Source organism: Mirounga leonina, unplaced genomic scaffold (assembly GCF_011800145.1).
Source record: "Mirounga leonina isolate KUSES-001 unplaced genomic scaffold, KU_Mleo_1.0 Mir_115, whole genome shotgun sequence".
In the NCBI taxonomy this organism is placed as follows: domain Eukaryota; kingdom Metazoa; phylum Chordata; class Mammalia; order Carnivora; family Phocidae; genus Mirounga; species Mirounga leonina.
In genome coordinates this window covers 88,929,580-88,944,114 of record NW_023270268.1, presented here as the reverse complement: position 1 = coordinate 88,944,114, position 14,535 = coordinate 88,929,580, and the positions used below count along the sequence as shown (strand labels likewise).

The following is a 14,535-nucleotide window of genomic DNA, read 5'->3' as shown; positions in this document are numbered from 1 at the left end:
AATATACTTAACACTACTGAGTTGTCCACTTAAAAATGGTTAAGATGATAAATTTTCGTCGTTTGGTTTTTACCACGGTTAAAAAAATTCAACAGTATAGTTTTTCTGTTATTTGTCCTTATCAAATATAAAGTACTTAGCTACACATGAATTATATATATATGCTCTAGCATGGAAAATTGTTTACATAGGCTTTTGCTTTTCTTTAAACTCCCCTGCATCCTCCTGCCATTTTTTTTTTTTTAATGAAAAAAGAAATGACAGAGTATGGCATCTCCAACTGAGGAGGAGTAAATCCAGTCATATAGGAATGTCAGCTCTCTAAGAAACTCAAGTCCCTACAACTCTGGAATGAAATTTTTCCTTGGGAATGTCAACCTTAAAACAGCCAGTTATTTTACCACCAAAACGTGCTTATTTGGGAATAGCAGGGGAATTACAATTCAGGAGAAGCAAATTGACTTTCGGAGGGAATTGGGAAGTTTTGAACAAAAGTTCATTGGCAAAAAACAAGAGTTGGAGGTTGTGGCGGTTTCTCATTGGCTGCAAGGGATGGTTAGTCCGTTGTTGCTGGGGCAGGGAGGGATCTTCCTTCTTTAAAAGCATGAGATAAATTCTTACATTAAGTGTCCTCCCTTATCAAGTTACTTCTTATCTGCCTTCTTCCTGCTGATGATATGTTTACTCATTTCAAGAAAGACTGGAATAAGAGTTAACTAAGAATACATTCTTCTCTTCATCAAGACATAAACCTGGCTACAATTAAAGCTACCAGAGCCCAAGAGAAAAACAACCTCAGTCTGAAAGGTGGAATCAGATTCAAAGAATTGCAACTTTTAATTTCACTGAAAAGCTTCAAACAATGTGTGATCCTCTAACATCTCACACTCAGAATTTAAGTTGATTCTTAACATTAAGTAGTTTCATGTTTGTTGGTTGGTTTTTTAAGAATTTATTTTAGAGTAATTCTAGGTTTATAACAAAATTGAGAAGGTACAGATTTCCCATATATCCCCTTCCCACATATGCATAGGCTCCCCCGTTATCAACATCATTCACCAAAATGGTACATTTTTTTTTTAACCAGGATAACTTTTTTTTTTGACACATCATAATCACTCAAAGTCCATAGTTTATCTTAGCGTTCAGTGTTAGTGTTGTACATTCTACGGATCTGGACTAAAATATAAAGACATATAACCATCATTATATCATATAGGGTATTTTCATTGCTCTAAAAATCCTCTGTGCTCTGGCTATTGATCATAACCTGAGTCAGACACTCAACTGACTGAGTCACCCAGGTGCCAAGGAAACAGATCATCTTTATTAAATAAAATATTATGAACTATAAGCTATAATAGCAGTAACATGGTTATTTTGCATTTTTAAGGTCCCCTTTATTTTCTTTTTTTTTATAAGTACATTTTTTTTAAAGATTTTATTTGAGGGGTGCCTGGGTGGCTCAGTCGTTAAGCATCTGCCTTCGGCTCAGGTCATGATCCTGGGGTCCTGGGATCGAGCCCCGCATTGGGCTCCCTGCTCAGCAGGAAGCCTGCTTCTCCCTCTTCCACTCCCCCTGCTTGTGTTCCCTCTCTCACTGTGTCTCTGTCAAATAAATAAATGAAATCTTAAAAAAAAAAAAAGATTTTATTTGAGAGAGAGAGGGAGTGAGAGAGCAGGGGGAGGAGCAGAGAGAGAGGGAGAAGTAGATTCCCTGCTGAGCAGGAGCCCCAACAAGGGGCTCAATCCCAGGATCCTGGGATCATGACCTGAGCCAAAGGCAGACGTTTAACCCACTGAGCCACCCAGGGGCCCCTAGGTCCACTTTATTTTCAAATTAAGGATTCTAATATATTTGATTATCAATATGATCATGTTTTGCTTTTAATAACTTTCAAGCTGTTACTTCAAGAGAAAATATCACATCCTTGAAGGCAAGACGATTACTTTTCTATCCCTAGAGCTTAGCACAATGTTTGGCATAAACTGATGCTAAATAAATGTTTTCTGAATTCACACCTCATTTTTAGCAATGTATATAAAATATTGAAGTTTTATTAAAACTAACGACTTGTTTTCTCTACTTCTCCAAAATGAGCTCTTGAGCACAATCAAAAACAGTCTCAAAACAAAGGGATCCACAATGTGTGGAACAAAGGTCCACAATTCCATGCTCACCTCCACCAGGTTCCTTGCCTGTTCCCAGCATGGTAGTTATCACTAGCAGATTCCTAATCACCCTCGCCCCTACAGCAACCATTCTAAAGCTTCTTCACTTTCAAATTCCCAATACCTCTCTCCACTTCCTCACTCTTTGAGGTGCCTTGCTCTATTTTTTTTCTTGTAACACTGAAACCCATGATTTCCCTCTTCTTCACATCAACATTTCTGGTTGACCCTGCTCTTGTTTGGTTTTTCAAAGGACACAATCTTCCTTCTTTTCATCTGCATTCTCTGCTACCAATTCTACTCTAGTAGAACCAGTCTGTCTCCTCACCTTCCTCCCTGCCCTCTGGGCCTTATGTGACTCAGGCTTTTCTCCACTCACTCCTATTCCCAGCCTTGACTGCCAGAAATGGCCTCTTCCATTCGTTTCCATATTCAAACTATACCAAACTCAAATTACTCTAGGAAGTACAGACCAATCCAGTTTGCATTAGTTCTTTCTTCTCTCAGCCCCAAAGCACTGAAGATGTGTAATATTTACTTCCCAATTAATTCCTTCCTGCTTGTGGATATGTCTTATACTACAACTCTTTTTATCTGCATCTTTTCCCCCCAAACTATATTTACAAGCTATTTTAAGGCAAGGTCTGTCTTCTACCTCACTGTACGAGTCTTCTGTTTACAATATACATTCCAATATTTTTTGATAATGGACTGGTAGTAAGTTTGCTCAAAAATTAACTTTCTTATGACTCCCACAATATTCATCATTATCCTGAATATACTGACCCTTTCACATTGTGTATTTAATGTATGCACTTTTTTTTTTACCCTTTGTTCACATAAGCCTTATGTAATTTAAAGCAAAGCCTTCTCTTCCGGTAGGATTTTCTCTATTTAACTTACTTTGTAATGGTAATAAGCAGTCATCCCAAACTGGTGATTCTGGGGAGGATGACAGTTTAAAATGTGATTGAAAGTTCCACAGATAGGATACTGAGAATCTAATACAAAAATACGAAGTCACCTGCAAAAATGTGTATTTATGCTGCATTTTTCAGGGGAGCAAATCCGTATTTTCATCAGATTTTTTTCCCTCCTTAGGACTTCAAAATTAAGAATCACCAGTTTCTTCTGGGGCACCTGGGTGGCTCAGTCAAGTTAGATGTCCAAGTGTCTTAATTTCAGATCCGGTCATGATCTCAGGGTCGTGCGCTGGAGCCCTGCATGGGGCTCTGTGCTGGGCATGGAGCCTGCTTAAGATTCTCTCTCTCCCTCTTCCTCTGCCCCCCACCCATGCTTGTGCTCTCTCTCAAAAAAAAAAGATTCACCAGCTTCTTCAAAAAGTTAAACATGGAATTATCTTATAACCTAGCAATTCCAATTTTATATATATGCCCAAGAAAACTGAAAACACATGTTAACACAAAAACATGTACATGAATGCTCACAGCAGCATTACTCATAATAGCCAAAAAGTGCAAACAACTCAAATGCCATCAACTGATAAATGGATAAACAATGTGGTATTACCATACCATGGGATATCACTAGGCCTTAAGAAGGAATGAAGTATTGATAAATGCTAAAACACAGATGAACCTTGAAAATATTATGCAATGTGAAAGAAGCCAGACCCAAAAAGCCCCATATTACATGATTCCATTTGTATGGAACATCCAGAGTAGGCAAATATCCACAGAGACAGAGTAGATTAGTGACTGCCAGAGGCTGGGGAGAGGGTCTAATTGGGAGTGACTACTAATAGATAACAGGTTTCTCAGTGTGATGGAAATGCTCTGGAATTACAGTGGTAATGGCTGCACAACTTTGTGAACATACTAAAAACCAATGAACTGTATACGTTAAAAGGGTGAATTTATGGAAAGTGAATACTAAATCTAAAAAAACCTCTCCTTTTACCCAGCTGCATGCTTGATATCTTTTGCATCATCTTTCCAAATCTAAACTCTATGCATTCACTCATTACTCCCAACCACCTCCTTTTCTTCAGGTTTCTAATTTACATGTAGTTTCTCAGGTTGGAAAATTACAGAGCTCTCTAAGTTCTTTTCTCTCAGTTCAACATCCATCAGTCACCAATGCCAGGCCTTTCTTTAATAATAAAAATGGTTGCCACTAATGAATATGTAATTCCTGCCAAACACTATGCTAGATGATCCCCAATTATCTTTAACTCTTACACTAATCATGCATTTTACAGAAGACAAAATTGAGGCTTAAAGGGTAAGTACCTGTTCTTTAGTCTTTCTCCCTCCCATCTATCCTCCTGATCCTCCTAAAATCAAACCTGATCATGTTACTCCCTTACCTAAAGCTCTTTAAAGGCCTCCTACTGTCATAAAGTCCAGACTCCTTAACTTGGTATAAGGTGCCCTTCACGATCCCACTTCCCTCACCACTTCTAATACCCGCTTCTTTCGGTTCCTGGACCATGCCATGCTCTTTCTCCTCCTGCCTTTGGACTTGGCACAGAGTTCCCTTATTCATTCACTCAACAAATATGTACTAAGTGTCCACTATGTGCCTGGGCTTGGGCCATATGGTGAATAAAACAGATATAGGTCCTGCCCTTAAGGCACTTAAGGTCAAATGGAGGAAACAATAATAAACAAGTAATTTCAGATTGTAATAAGTGAAATGAAGGAAGCAGGAACAATAGATGTTAGGAGTCAGGGGAAAACTAAAACGACTGTTTTAGATAGGTTGCACTTAGAATAAAATTTTTTTGCTGAATGGAGAAGGGATTGGAGGGGCACAAGATAAAAAACAGGATCCCGTGGCCTTAAGATATAGCAGTGGTTTAGGTGAGAAATGTGGATCATCTGGACAAGGGTCTGATAGTGAAGGTGGGGAAAAGTAGACAAATTAGATGCAGAATTAACCTGACTTGCAGTCACCCATTGAAAGTGAGAAAGAGATGAAGAGAGGATATATAGAGTCTGCAGAATTGTCATGGGGGGTAGTAAGCTTACCACAGAAATAGAATCAGAGGATCTCAGGCCCATGCTGAATGAATATTCAAGAGGTTGATCATTTTCATTTTATACTGTCATCAGTTTGCCCAGGACTTTTTCCAGAAAAATTCAGCCATGTAAGTGCAGGTGTAAAGAGAACAAAAGGTTGAGTTCATCAAGAGTATGAGTTCTGCCAGAAGAATAAAAGGAAGGGAAGGACAAGGGAATGGTGCATCTTCAGGGGAGAGATCATGACAAAATAGAGCATGCATTATAAACTGGATAAGGGGGTACAGATGTACAGAAAATGTAAGAATCAATGGATGGGAAGTATAGATGAAGTTCAAGAATTGTATCCTAGAGGTGCCTGGGTGGCTCAGTTGTTAAGTGTCTGCCTTTGGTCCTGGGATGGAGTCCCACATCAGGATCCCTGCTCAGTGGGAAGCCTGCTTCTCCCTCTCCCACTCCCCCTGCTTGTATTCCCTCTCTCGCTGTGTCTCTCTCTGTCAAATAAATAAATAAAATCTTAAAAAAAAAAAAAAAAAGAATTGTATCCTTGGGGTACATAAGGGAGTTTATAAGGACAAGAGACTGGTCAGACAGGACAAAATTATAATTGTTTCCTCTGCTTGGATTGGTCATTTCCTGCTCTAGGTAAACATGAGTATTTGATCTCCAATCACAGCCATCCTGTTTTTCTGCTCCCTGTCTTCCCACAACTCCCCCGCACTACCACCTAAGTCTGTCACGATCTCATTCAATCTTAAAGACCCACCTCCAACTACTCCTTCCTCGAAGCATTTATGTTTTCCCCACAGGGATCTCTCCTCCTGGTGACAGCCTTCACCCAGTGTGTACTGCTAGTATTATTCATGTTATCAGGTATTAATCATTCTTTTCCTTTCTAGGCCCCTTTACTCAACTGGAAAAAAAGCATTATTATAAACAATCAGAAGTCTCTAGATTCTCCAGTAGCAGTACCCAGAACTGTGCCAGGCACGGAGCAATCACTCAATAAAGGCTAACAGAGATCTCTGGCACAAGGGCCCCCCCAACCTCACTGGTTACCTAAGGCAGGGTTCCACCAAAATCTAACAAAAGCTCATAATCTCTGTTCATAGAAGTCCCAGTCCCAGATATTTCCATTTACCTCAAGAGTGGGCTCCACTTTCACAGATTTAATTTTAATCCATTCAAACCACCCTCATGCGTGAATCAGCCCTGGCAGGATGTGGGGATACAGGGCCTGCACGATGACTGGAAATCTGGATGCCTCAATTTGAGAAAAGCCACGTTCACTAAAAAATAATAATTTCTTCACAGTTTAATGCAGTGCCGGAGAGACGTGAAATAAGAGCTAGACCAACAGGCCACAGGAGAAGTGCCAAGAATGAGCTGGCACAGGGTTGTACTCATGATCTGACTTCAGCCTGGCGCCTACCTTCCACCTGTCCAGCTCCAGCTTCGGGGGCCGTTTCAGGGGTCGTCCCCGGGGTTGCTGCCATGGCTAGCTCCGCCCCAACCCAAAAGTGGAGTGGAGTGGGAGTGGGTTCAGAGGACCGCCAAAAACCGGGCTCTGGAGTCGCAGGACAGGAAGGAGCCGCGCTAGCAACTCCAAGGCTCCCCCGGAAGCACCGCTCACGCGGCAGTCACGTGACGGGCGCTGGGCGGGGCCACGCAGGTTTGTTTTGATTCCCAGGTTGTTGAAATGTCAGCACGTGGTCTCGGCTGTAGCGCTTTGTATCTCCCCCAGAGTTTAGCCTTCTTTCTTTGTAGTCTTTTCTTGGATTAGTTTCTGCTCCCCGTCTTTTTTAGTCACGTCCTTCCTATCTGCCTTGCCGCTTTCCTACACCCAACAGTATTGGAGTTTTAGGGGATGGTTTGCAGTTCTGTGGGGCTCGGAGCAGTGGAATGGGGGCTCCGCCTCCGCCTTACTCTGCAGACGCTCTTACCAGGAGAGCTAACGCTTCTCTTCCACCTTTCTTGCCCTTCTGGCAGCAACATGACTCCATCTGTTTTTTGTGGCTTCTGGGGAATACGAACTTCAGGCAAACGTCCTTTAATTGCTCTCTCCGTGACTCATTTCCCGACCCACACAAGCCAAATCGCTTGACTTAGGGTTTCAAGGACACTAATCGACAACTGTCAGGCTTCTGGATTTGTATAATGAAATAAACAACCGGCTGCTTGATCAAGAGATCAACCCCCACCCTTCTCACTTTTCGTCTGGTCAAAATTGTAATAACTGGAGATGAATCTAAGTCATGAGGGGCAGAAATCTCTTAAGTCTTAATCAACATATCTTTATTGCTAGCCTATTAGTGACAGGCAACGAGTAGAAAGATATTTATATCTTTTTAAATTACATATGAATGTAATTGGCTAGTTTATAATCTCATTGGGTATGTAAGACAAAGGGTAACTGAAAAAACTAGGCAGTACTTACTGTCTGTAAAAAAGAAATTATTTTCAAAGGGCAAATCCAACAGCTCAATCTTACCCTATCTCCCCCTTTAATTTCTAAAGTTAGAAATCCAACAAAAATAATAAATCCAATATAGAAGCAAGCAATAGCTTAAGTGACCGGAGGTATCCGAGTTGTTTATCCGACACGTGATGTAAACTTAGGCACTTCCTCCAGCAATCCCAGGTTCCTTGCCCAACCTCCTCTTAACACAGCCTTTCTGGGAGTTTCCTTTTCCCCGGCTCAGCCGCGCTCCTCCCGCCTTTTGGTTTCTCCTTGTCCTCCCTCAGGGACGGGGGTCTTCACGCCCTCTACCGCCTCAGTTTATGCTCCAGTGCCCGCGAGGGGACTGCCCCAGAGCGGTACCCCGGCCTCCTCCCCGCCCGCGGCACCTGCCCCGCCTTCCAGCCCCTGGCCGGCTCGCGCGGCGCAGGCGCACCGGGCGCGGCTCAGAGGCCGAGGGCGAACGCAGCCTCTTCTGCCTCCGCCTCCTGCGGCCGCATCCGCGCGGGGCAGGTCGGCGGCCCCCCGGACCGCGCTGGGCAGAGGCCCCGCGGGCCGCGCGTCGCCATGGGCGCGGGCTGGAGCAGCGAGGAGGAGCGGCAGCCACTGCTGGGGCCCGGGCTCGGGCCTGCGCCGGGGGCTGTCTGGAGAAGCCGGGAAGCGGCGGCGGCGGCGCTGCCCGCGGCGGCCCCGGGTCCCGGGCGGGTGTACGGGCGCCGCTGGCTGGTGCTGCTGCTCTTCTCGCTGCTGGGCTTCGCGCAGGGCCTGGTCTGGAACACCTGGGGCCCCATCCAGAACTCGGCGCGCCAGGCCTATGGCTTCTCCAGCTGGGACATCGCGCTGCTCGTGCTGTGGGGACCCATCGGCTTCCTGCCCTGCTTCGCGTTCATGTGGCTCCTGGACAAGAGAGGTGAGGAGGTCCGGGCAGCGCCGGCCGGCGCGGTCGCTCCGGGGAGAGCCAGAGCCCGCCAGCCGCCGCCCTCGGCTTCGTCTTAAGGGTTATGTGAGGTGACCGAGTGTTGCTGGTATCCCATTCCTGACCAGGAACCCTCCGTCCCTAAAGCGACAAATATGGGGAGGCTTCTTTGCAGATACTGTATTTATGTTTACATCAAGGCCCATTACGCAACAGCAGAGATTAAGTGATCTCTAAATGTTCATGTTTTTGCACAGTGTGGACATCAGAGCATTCCTGTGCACGTGCTATACGTTTTTTCACACCTGACCAAAATGACTGATGCTTTGACTTCAAAGGGATTTGAGAATGTTGAGGGTGAAAGGTCAGAAAATAGACTGATGATGCCCAGATACAAGGAAGTATTTGGCTTTGCATAATAGATGACTCCAGCCCAGGGCTTTTGGGAAACTCCGATCTGAGTGCTTTGATTTCTCTAAAATGGTGCAGGGCAGCTTTAAAGTGTGTGTTTGTGACTAGGTGGTTGTGTCAGTTGAGATTTATGACTCTCAGATAAAGCGTGGCGGATGAATGAAGACTCTCTAAGGGATACTCTGAAGAGACGTCTCACTTTACCACTTGCCAGTGTGATTCTGTGAGGAGAAAAAAGAGGTCATACAACTGAATGAAAAGGCACTGAGTTATACCACATAGGTATGGGTAAATGATTCATGATCACCGTGATGTAGCTGCTGACAAAGGAGGGCCGTTTTAGACATAGAAGTATAGCATCAAACAGAAGGAAGACCATTGACAAACTGGAGCACTTTTTAAAAGTGGCGTGACAAGAATAATGATGTAAAAATCATGTGTAAGATTAAGGGAACTGGGTGTGTCAACATTTACAAAGAAACTTGAGGCAAAATACAAAATATGTGAAGGTCATGTAAAAGAGGAATTAGACTTTGTGTAGTTCTAGAAGGAAGAACTAAATTGAGTGAAGCTACAAAAGGATATAACTCAAAACAGTAAAGGGAGAGAGAACCTTCTAAGAACAAAAAGGTGTCCAGCCCTGGAAGATGTGTCTTGACTGGCATAGAACTTACAGATTGAGTAGGTACTTTTGCAGAGGATGTGTGCTAGATGCTGAGGAAAGGTTTCTCGTACTGAATGGAGGTTTTCTTTCCTTTTTTTTTTTTAATTTTTTAAAAGATTTTTTATTTATTTGCTTGAGACAGAGTGAGACAGAGAACAAGTGAGAGAGCATGAGCAGGGGGAGAGGGAGAGGGAGAAGCAGACTCCATCCCAGAACCCTGGGATCATGACCTGAGCCCAAGGCAGCCGGCTAACTGAGCCACCCAGGCGCCCCCTCAGTGGGGGTTTTCTTTGTTTTTTTTTGTTTGTTTGCTTTTAAACTGAATTATAGATTGGATTTCATCAGTTTTTCCACTAATGTCTTTTTTTTTTTCCATTCCGGGATTTCCATTCCTTGAAGACGGCAAGGATTCAGTCTAGGGTTCCAAATTGCACTTAGTTATGATTTCTCCTTAATTTCCTCCAATCTGTGACAATTCTTCTGTCATTCCTAACAAGGTTGGCTAAATTTAGGGGAAAATGTTATTTTGTTGTTTGTTTTTATTTATATTTTTGTCAGGAGCATTTTTCAATATTATTTTCTAAATTTAACCAACCTTGTTTTTATGGTAGAAGAATGTTAATTTTTACCTTTTTTATTATAATTGTATGAACTATCTGTGGCTAGATAAATTAGGGAATACCTGTTCACTTTATAAAATAAGTTACTTCAGGAATTCTTTCAATAGTTCCTGTAACCACATGGGGAATTCAATTTTATATTCGCCATTGGTTGAAGCAATAAAAAATAAATGTAAAAATTCTCTTTTAGTATGTGGTTTTCCTTTTTAGTAGGAGAAAGCTAATACACTTTCATATGTTGGCTGTCCTGCTGCAGAAGTCCTCTCTACATACATAGAAAGTAAGTACCGGCATTATTGGGTACTAAAATATCTTGCTCCCTAAAGGGTAGATAGTTGTCTGGCCTTGCTGCTGCCTCAGCCGGCTTATCATAGAAGACCGGTTATCTCCCTAAGATGGGTTTTGTACCCTCTTACCCCTTTTCATTTTTCAGAAGAGACAAAAAAGGACTAGCTAGTGAGATAATAGGAGAGCCAAGAGCAAGTGAACCCTAGAAGCCAAGTGAAGAAAGTTTCAAGGAGATAGTACCTAAATGTGTGCTAAGTACTGGGAAGATAGACTTCACAGAGCCTATATTCTAATGAGATCTAGGCAACAAACAAAATTAAATATTTAGTATGTCAGATGGTGATAAATGCTATGGAAGAATATAAAACAAGGCAAGAGAGAAAGAGGAGGTCATGGTTGAAGAATGGAATGCTTGAAATTGAGTTATATTATGGATGCAATCATAGTAAAAGTTAGATCAGAGTATATACAAGAGAAAAGACTACTGAGGTGTAGGGTAGAGGACATGATCATGGAATAAGAAGTTGGGACTGAGAGGCAGGGATATTGAAATGATCATCTAGTGAATCTCGAAATCACCAGATTTATGAAAAAGTATTGTCATAAGGAGGAATAATGAGCCAAGATATTTGTAAACAGTGAGGGTGAATGCCCTGGCGACAGGTGTGTGGTAGTTTCTAGACAACTGCAGCAAGGAGTTTTGAGTATTAGAATTAAATATAATTAGATCAAAAGCTGTTCTGGCCATGATGGAATAGTAGGAACTGGATTTATCCTTCAATTTTCAACCAAAAACAAAAAATTAAAGTATATGAAACAGTTTTCAGACATTGGACAACAGGCAGGGCAGGGTGGTGATCCCTATGAACACCATGAAAGAATTTCCAGGTATCAGTGTAGAGATGGGGAGCCCAGACTGAGTGCTGCAGTTTCCCTAGGTTGAGGAGACAGTTGAGAATTGCAAGAGACCAACTTAGCTAGAATTCTTAGGGTGGAGTACCAGAAAGGAAAAGAGCTTTACAGAAAGTTCTAGATCTACAGGGAGTTTCTACAGATCAGTCTTCAGCTGATAACCAATCAGCAGATACATGTGAGGAAACTACCAAATGCTGGAAAAAGGAGCAGCAAAAAAAGAATAGGCAGAACAATTCCCAAAGTTCACACAAAGCTAGGAATAGTTCACATTCCCAAGGTCAGAAAGGGAAAACCTCAAAATACAGAAGAGATTGGGTTGAAAACTCATAGGGGCATTGCCTCAGTAGTAAAGACAAAAGAACCCTAGGCTGAAGAATGCTCTGGTTTCACCTAATAAAGCTTAAAAGTATGCCTCAGAAAGATCAAAAGTAACTCAGCTGTATCTCACAATATTGTTCACAAACATTTAAAGAAATGCAAAAAAAAAAAAAACCCATCATCCAACAAGGAATTCCTGACATCAAAATAAAAATTTGCTAAGCATGCAAAGAAGCAGGAAAATACAACCGATAAAGAGGAGAAAAACAATGAATAGAAACAGATCCCCAGATGGCGCAAATGATAAATTAGTAGACAGGAACATCAAAACAACTACTTTATATATTCTATATATGTTCAAGAAGATAGAAGAAAGCATGAACATGTTAGGGCGAGACACAGGAAACATAAAAAGACCGATATTAAATTTCTGTAGATGGAAATGCAATCTGACCAAAAAAAAAAAGGTGTATAGGACAGGATTTAATAGCAGAGTAGACATTGCAGAAGAAAAGATTAGTGAACTTGAAGACGGCAATAAATACTATCCAAAATGGAAGAGAGGGGGGCAAAAAAGACTAAAAAGAAACAAGCAAAAACTCCACCAGCATCAGTGAGTTGTGGGACAGTTTTAAGTGACCTAATATACATGTAATTAGGGATCCAGAAGCAGAAGAGAAAAGTAAGGGAAAGGCATAGAGTGAGATGAGAGAGGGCCCCCCAAATTGAAGAAATAATGGCAGAAAAATTCCGTATCTATAAACCCACAACTCTAAGACAAGAATCCTAGCAGAAGAAACATGAAGAAAACTACACTGAAGCACATCATAACCATATTGCTTAAAACCAGAGAGAATCTTAAAAGCATCGAGAAAAGAGACTGAGGAACTTTAGGGAGGAGGAAGTGACAGTGATCTGGAAGTATTGGGGGAGCAGTGTCATGGGGGGAGAGGTTTTGGTGGGATTAGGAAGGTAAAGAGAACATTTGGAGAAGGGCTTCAGAATGTAGGGATTCCACGGATTCCCTGATTGTGAGCCCTCCAGCAGGCACAGTGGAAAGGTTTCAGGAGTTGGGGAAGCTGTAGAGATGAGTTCAGATTAGGGGATATATGAAGCCAGATTTGTATAGGGATGACCTGTGAATCTTGGATCTCCCAAGCCTGATGTAGACAGAAAAAAAAACAGGCACAATATGATTGTTCCTGGTGGTCTCCAAAGCAGTTTGGGGTGGCAAGACTGTGGCTTTTGGGGATAGGGAGACTGGAGGTCTCCTCACCAAGAACAGAGCTCATCTTCTCTCCAGTTGATGGAAGTATGGAGCCTGAGAACAGTCTTACCAGATGAACTTTATGACTATAATTAATTTCCCATGCATCCACTATGAATGTGTGTGTGTGTGTTCCAATTAACTTTGCATCCTGATTTTTTAAGCACACCTGTTGTAGAGATGCCATTCCTGTACCAAATATGTTCCCAGCAAAGGAGTGATTTCATCCATGGGAAGGAAGCTTCCTGCAGTGTCTGTGCCATGTTTGAATAGAATTTATTTTTATTTTCAATCATGTTTGGTTTTCTGAAATTGTTCTAATACGTTTCATCAGATGGTTTTTGCACTCAACATCCTAGTACTGTAATCACTTGGGATCTGTTTATTTACATAAAAGTACTAGATGTCTCATAGGCTTATTTTCCTGGAGTCCTCATACCTTTTCTTCCCGAAGTCAGTTGATGTTATTTTGATTACATGAAATTATAGAGTCCTGCCTTGTTGAGATTCAAATGAGATAAAGAAAACATTTTATTCAGAATTGAGCATCATCTGGGGTGGATTAAGTAATACTTGGCAACAATTAAAAATAAGCAAGAAAGCCACAAGCTGTACCTGTGAGGTTGCTTTAATAATCAGCTTTTCACAACTTCTTTATTATGAAATGTATATATTTAGCTGTTATATTATCATTTATTTGATAAAAGCTATAATTGAGTAGAAAAGCGTGCCAGCCTTTAGCAGTAATAATAGGAAACTGGGTTATTTGGACTATATGGTCATAAACAACGCCTCACTGCTTAGTTGGTGGCTGCTTACCTTAATTACAAACCAAATACTTAGGAAAAAAATAAATATGTAGAAGGTAAAGCCTTATAGTCCCAAATCTGTAACATTTTAATCAGTATCTCATAAGACACCCCATATGTAAACCTTGTAAGAACAACACTTTGCAAGTTTAGCATATTTATGACCGAGTGTAATTTATTAATTACACTCTATTTCCCATGGCTATAATATGGGTTTAAAATTTGCATTCTTTTAGTAGAAGCAGTAAATGAGCAGTATGTATGCATTACTTCTTACTGGGAAGCACAATTTTCTATGATATTCCTTCTGCCAAATTGTATTAATCATATTCAAATCATTTAAGAATATTATAAAGCTAACTCAGTTCATATCACAAATTATCTTCAATGTGGCATGTGTGTGCCTGATCCAGATCTCAAGTTTATTTTCCTTGCTAAGTTTAATCTGCATAATTATAGTTTTGTTGACTTTCAATTTCCTTGGTTAAGAAGCAAAATTCAGCTGAGTAAATTTAAAGATCTTACTGGCTCTATTCAACGATTCATGAATCAGGCAGGATCTCATCTAGCATATAGAAAGGAGTTCCAAGGGCTGTGCAAAATGAAAGACTTTTACAGGCAGAACGGAGTGGGAACAAGGAAGTTTTACTAGCAAAAGTGGATTGCTTGTGGCAAGGTCATTTTCCTTCAGGGGACAGGAGGGGGTCTGTCAG

The 14,535-nt window shown here is 41.6% G+C and overlaps 2 protein-coding genes across 3 annotated transcripts in view; one reads left to right on the top strand and one right to left on the bottom strand.

Moving 5' to 3' along the window:
* Nucleotides 1-7,989, bottom strand: part of HSPBAP1 (HSPB1 associated protein 1) — a 60,737-nt gene extending 52,748 nt beyond the window's left edge. The window contains exon 1 of one of the 2 annotated variants that reach the window (XM_035000019.1): nucleotides 6,298-7,989. Coding sequence is in view for 1 of the 2 variants with exons in the window: in XM_035000018.1 (XP_034855909.1) it covers nucleotides 6,589-6,652 (64 nt within the window). In the remaining variant the exon portion in view is untranslated. The remainder of the gene's footprint in view (nucleotides 1-6,297) is intronic. The other variant, XM_035000018.1, reaches the window with a different exon arrangement.
* Nucleotides 7,990-8,028: 39 nt separating this feature from the next.
* Nucleotides 8,029-14,535, top strand: part of SLC49A4 (solute carrier family 49 member 4) — a 76,698-nt gene continuing 70,191 nt past the window's right edge. The window contains exon 1 of the mRNA XM_035000020.1: nucleotides 8,029-8,524. Within this exon, the coding sequence (XP_034855911.1) occupies nucleotides 8,182-8,524 (343 nt within the window). The 5' untranslated portion in view covers nucleotides 8,029-8,181. The remainder of the gene's footprint in view (nucleotides 8,525-14,535) is intronic.